At 42.0% G+C, this 6,000-nt stretch overlaps 1 protein-coding gene across 1 annotated transcript in view; it reads right to left on the bottom strand.

The window, feature by feature from the left end:
- Positions 1-523: 523 nt before the first annotated feature.
- ABTB3 (ankyrin repeat and BTB domain containing 3) overlaps positions 524-6,000 on the bottom strand; it is a 275,713-nt gene continuing 270,236 nt past the window's right edge. Inside the window, exons 14-17 of the mRNA XM_063134567.1 lie at positions 5,861-5,942; positions 4,648-4,716; positions 3,522-3,635; positions 524-773 (exon numbers count right to left, since the gene is read on the bottom strand). Coding sequence (XP_062990637.1) covers positions 564-773; positions 3,522-3,635; positions 4,648-4,716; positions 5,861-5,942 — 475 coding nt within the window. The 3' untranslated portion in view covers positions 524-563. The remainder of the gene's footprint in view (positions 774-3,521; positions 3,636-4,647; positions 4,717-5,860; positions 5,943-6,000) is intronic.

The raw sequence follows: 6,000 nt of genomic DNA, 5'->3' as shown, positions 1-6,000 counted from the left end.
AAAAAGTTCCCAACAGTAAATTTTTTCCAATATATATATTTTCTCATTTATAACAGTCTTACCAGTTCTTTGACTCTTGCTAAAGAGCAGCTATCAGGTCTCATGTTTCTTAAATGCATAATACAATGGATGGTAGGACGGGGAGGAATACAGTCCTCACCCCAAAAAATAATAATATGACACTGGGTAACAAAAACAACCTGATGTGTTGGTTTTGTCAAATAATTGTTCCATGGCATCCTTGTTCTATTTGGGGCTTCTGCTATCATGGCTCATCTTCTGTTGGCATTGGTTGCACAGCCGTATTTCCGCCTTCAGAATCTGAACAGCAATTCACAGGACAGCAATACATCCAATGTAGTTCCAAAAATGCATAGGAGTCACATGTACCACAACCTCTTGCCCGAGAGAAGATTCAAGTAAGTGACAGCACCTTTGGACCACATCCGCAATGTAATACTCTAGTAGGAAAAAGAACGTTGAACATTCGCTCAAGAAACTGCCAGAGCGACATTTGACTTGGAGTGTCTTTCCCGAAACATCAAGCCGTTCCTTTCTGAACTCTATACAATGGAGCCTTTTGACGATGACAAATGAATCGACTGGATCCGTGCTGCCAACGTCCTCTGTAAATCCTGGAGTACGTTTTGGCCAGACGAGTCTCCGTTCTTATCATATAGCAGCTGTTTGAAAGCTTCATTTTCAATGAGAACCATCATATTTTTCAGAAAGTAACCCTCACAATAGGAAGCTAGTTCTGTGACTCCAAGAAACTGAAAAAGAGGAAATGAGGGTGGGAAGAGAACAAAGTGAAAGAGAAACACGTTTTAGTTAAGTAAATGCCCAGTTATAGGTTAGAATTAAAAGTTCTGTGCAAAGCAATGTGGATGAACTACCTGTTTTGAGAGATCTAGGCCCTTTCTACACCTAAGGATTCTCCCAGGAAAATAGAGCGATCGTCTCTGCCTGCTCCCAGGATCCCCTGTGTGTCATTTGGATGCACAGGGATGATCCCGGGATAAATGGCTGGTGTAGACATGCCCCTAGAGGCAAACCAGGAATATCCTGGGACCTTGGAGGAATCTCTCTCTCTCTCTCTCTCTCTCTCTCTCTCTCTCTCTCTCTCTCTCTCTCAATGAAGTAAAAATCAGGAGGGGCAGGGAGCCTAATGGGTGCTAAGAAAGGTATCCACAGGCACACTGGTACCTATGGGTACTGCATTGGAGATCCCATGTTGGATGGGTGCCACATTTGCTCTCCCAAAATCTGTCCAGTCCCAGTTGCTCTTTCAAGCCCAGCAGTAGATTATACTACCATGGAAAGCATTTGGGAACGAAGATATAGTGGCAGGGCGGGAAGGATCCATGCCATTGGCCCTGCCCTATATTGTTTCTGTATTCGGATGGCTAATGCAGCATCCACCCACATGCTAGGAATAAGCATGAATGGGCTCTTGATTCGTATGCAACTAGCTCTGAGCTCAAAAGAGCTAACAGCTCATAGCATTAAGCTATTAAAACACATGAGGTATGCTATATAGTCCATCACGTAGAAAGTTCTATTGGAGCACCATAGCACTGTGCTCTAGAACAATGTAGCCCAGTTTTATAAAACCACAATGGAAATGGAAATGAAAGAGAACCAACAAAAATGATCAAAATTGGAAAACTGAAAACATCCGACTGATCAATGAGTTAAACAGATTTGTAGAGCAGCCTTCCCCATTCCAGTGTTCCCCAAATCAGCCAGCAATGCTGGCTGAGGGTTTATGGGAGCTGTAGTCCAATGCTTCTGAAGCATACCAGGCTGGGGAAGGCTGTTAGAGAGCAATGCTGGGAGTCCATTTCCCAGCAGTTAAAAAGTTTTTAAATGTTGCATTTTTGCTCCCACAAAGTATTTAAAACCGCAACGATGTCAAAACACAAATGACCAAAATTTCCCATAATGGAGATTGGGGTGGGCAGGGACTGAGACTATTATTTTCCTGCTGGCCATCTAGTAAGAGGTGAGGTGTGGTAAGCCTACAGCTCTCATGCTTAGTTTCTAAGCTACACCAGCTGTCAGGAACATGATTCCATTTTCTTTTCTTTTTTACTTTTATTAAGTAAAAAAATGACTTGACCGTCGTTGGAAGGTAGGAACAGAACCTGAAAAGATCAGAGGTGTCACCATGACAGAAGCTGATTAATAATGATCCTATTGTAAATCAGGGTAATTCCTAAAAGAAATATAATGTGAACATAATTTGTGAATACGAAAAGGGAAGATGAATACATACAGCACTGGCACGGACCTCTGAGTGGCTAGCTGGTTCCTCCTACAGCAGGGATTTCGAATCCCTTTCAGCCTGAAGTTCAGAATTTCAGAGAAGCTTTTGGGGGCCACATTGCAGTGATGGGCAGGACCAAGGGAGAAAGGGGTGTGTGTGGCCAAAATACCAGCCTATTTTAGCTTAAAGCTCTTACTGACTAGTAACCAAGCCTTAAGAGAAACATTTCAAACTTGGAGAATTGGGAGGGGGGATTCCAGAAGTGCTGGGACCCCCCCCCCAATGATCGCGGGGCAGGGGAAAGTAGCATGGCCTCTGGCCTACAAAAAGACCAGTGCTGGAAATGAGCTTTGGACAGCCACTTTTGCCCCACAATCGCGATGGCTCCATTTCTGTGGGGCATTGTAGGCAATTACAATGGTGGCCACCCAGTGCTCATTAAAGCACAGGAAAAAGGGGGCCAAGGGCAACAGCGTCAGCAGAGGTGGGTTCTCAGCAGCTGTCCAAAGATGCCGTCTACTGGTGCTAGGCTTGGGTACAAGCACTCGTACATAAATAAGAGTTATTTTATTTATTTATTTCATTTATATCCTGCCTTTTTTCCTCCAAGGAACCCAAGGCAGTGTACATAATCCTTCTCTCTATTTTTATCCTCACAACAACAACCCTGTGAGGTAGGTTGGCCTGAGAGTCTGTGACTGGCCCAAAGTCACCCAGTGGGTTTCCATGGCTGAGTGGGGACTAGAATCCAGATCTCCGGACTCTCAGTCGAACACATTAGCCACTACACTATACTGGCTCTCGATGATGATGATGATGATGTCGTTGTTGTTGTTGAAAGGGAAGAGGAAAAGAGAGAAAAATATACACCACTGATCATGGAAGTCAAAGAACTATGGCAACAGGAAAAGGTCACAATTATTCCATTAGTCACATCAGTCACCAGCATCACATCAAAAAATATACAGAAAACCTTCAGAAACTGGGCCTACCAAAATACCTCCACACCAACATCCAGAAAGCAGTCATACTTTGCCAAGTCATGCTGTCTTTTACAGATTCAGGGATTTCCTGACAATTGAGCATGTTTTGTCAGGAAATCCCTGAATCTGTAAAAGACAGCATGACTTGGCAAAGCCCGTCATGTTCGTCTAGGAAAAACCACCATGAGCGAGAAAGAGATAATAATAATAATAATAATAATAATAATAATAATAATAATAATAATGCTGTATTAGTAATACTGTATTACCTTGGCATGGTTATAAATATCCACACAATTTTCTGTGTTGATACTTTTGGCGCAGATGATCTCACAGTGTCGTTGCAATGCTTCAAGCTGGAAAAATTTAGCAGCGGAGAGAAGCTGAAAAGCAGGAGATATGATTATTTCAGGTTCATGGGAAGGAGGGGAAATAACCATTGTTTTGTGTGTGGAGGTGAGGAGGATAGGATCTCAGGACAAATTTCTTTATCCCCCCTGCTGACTTCCTGTCCTTTTATTGTACAATTCATACTGCCCTAAAACAGAACTCAACTAAGCTATGGTGAATCTTTGCACTGTATTATTCTCCTTGCTATTCTATCTCTGACTATTATAAAGAGGAAAGGATGTGATGAAACCAAACTTAGAGGATCAGTTGTCAATGAATGGGAAGCAACGAAGTCGGCCAAATCACATCTCAGACTTCAATAAGGAAAATGTGAAAGTTTAGAAGTGCATCTGAAAGGGTGTAAAATAAAGAAAGCTGAAAACTAGAGCCTGTTGTCATTCTGCAATCACATCTCCATTTTTTTCTGTCATACTATGGTCACTGGTCAAACAGTGTTTGCAGGTTCATAAAATCCTATAAAACTCGTTTAATCATGGTGTTCAGAAAAATAATTATGTGCACATGTAGGTGATGACTCTTATTTTTACTCAACCAAAATACCTCAGCAAAATAAGAAAAGGACTAAATAGAGTTTTGGGACTATGGTTTCTGCTTTGAACTACGTTGGTCTGGTTCAGCCTTCTCCAACCTGTTGCCCTCCAGATGTTTTAGACTACAATTCCCATAATCCCTGTTAGCTATGCTGGTAAGGGTTGATGGGAATTACAGGGGCAGGTTGGGGAAATCTGGTTGGTGCATGAACTTGTCTTTGTTCAGTCCTCCCCTTCCTATTTAATATTTGCTACTTTATCTTGCTACAATTGATTGATCTATTTGTTTATTTAATGAGAAATCACAACTCTTTCATACTTCTGAGACTACAAGAGAGGACATAATTAAAAAAAAAAACAGCTTGGGGATGAGGCTGTTGTTTTGGCTGCTTCTTTGTATATTTATAAGGAGAGTAGTGAATCACCCTAATTGTTGGTTCAAAATGCTTCTTACCTCCATGATTTCATTGTTTTTAATGAGAAGTGACTCTGCGCCTCCGTAGTACAGATACTGCATAATAAGCTGAAACAAAACCAGAGGGATTGATAAATCACAAAAATGCAGCTGTAGTCTCTGTCTCCCTTCTCTCCGCTCCGTAAATACACTACTTCTTCATTATTATTAGGGTGATTTTTACTTCAGAGATTGTTCTTTTGTATCTGGACAAGAGGGCAGGGCTCCTGCAGCTTTAACTGTTGCGATGAAGAGGGGATTTCACCAGGTGCTGCATGCATACAAAAGACACCTGGTGAAATTCCTTTTTCAATACAACTGATAAAGATACAGGAGCCCTGTTCTCCTTTCCATATGGTCACCCTAGAAAGAAGTAGCTGCATCCTTAACATTAAGTAAGCCTATAAATTGGGGCGTAGAGTGAAATTCCATTTCAGAGAAGCTCTTGGGGGGGGGGGATTGCAGTGGTGGGAAGGACCAAAAGGGCAGGGCCAGAACCCCCAAATGCCAGCATATTAGAGCTCTTACTGCCAGTAACTAAACCTTAGGAGAGGCAGGGAGACCACCCAATGAACAGGGGTTGGGGAAAGGGGTGGGGGCAGGGGATGGGGGTGTGGCCTTCTGGGGAACCCAGGAGGGCCAAATTTGGCCCCTGGGCCAAAGATTCTGCACCCCTGCTGAAAATCAAGGGAGAAAAGTTATGATAAAAACACAAACTGCAATTGGATGCAAAAAAAATGGAAGGAGGGAAAATGAAATTACAAATCCTAAAAGCTGTGAAGGCAGCTCTGAATTTGTTTGAGTCCCCCCATTGAAATTTCTGGAGCCAGACGGGCCTCTGAGGAGGTTTTGCAGTGGTCTGGGGAGGGGTGTTTTTTCAGGTTCTCCTGTAAACTGCCCTTCTAATTGGCTTGATCTGCATAACTGATGGATCTGAGAGTTCAGTTTTTCTTAGCAGACCTGAGTTACCCTGGTGTAGAATTCCCATTTCTTTTGCATTGTACAAATCCAACACAAATATTAAACGGTAACGATGTTTATGTGCAGGACCATAAAATAGCGAAACACCAATTACATCTGTTTTGGCTCCAATGGCAAATGTAATTCAATTGATGCTACTGAAAAGCGGTGAAAACTTTACTCATTGCTCATTTATACCATGAACTTTTCTTCCCACTAATTGTCATTAGTTTATTTATATACTCAATGTTACCTGGAAAATGGGATACTTCACATAGCTGATCTCAATAAAAGTGCTGTCAGATGTAGGTTTGGTGGACAAGAGGGCTTTAAACCTAGGCAAAAACATTTAAAATACTATTCTTAGGTTATTTCAAGATAGACTGTAAAAAT

This window comes from Elgaria multicarinata, chromosome 9 (assembly GCF_023053635.1).
Source record: "Elgaria multicarinata webbii isolate HBS135686 ecotype San Diego chromosome 9, rElgMul1.1.pri, whole genome shotgun sequence".
NCBI classification, from domain to species: Eukaryota; Metazoa; Chordata; class Lepidosauria; order Squamata; family Anguidae; genus Elgaria; species Elgaria multicarinata.
This window is presented reverse-complemented; position numbering and strand designations above follow the sequence as displayed.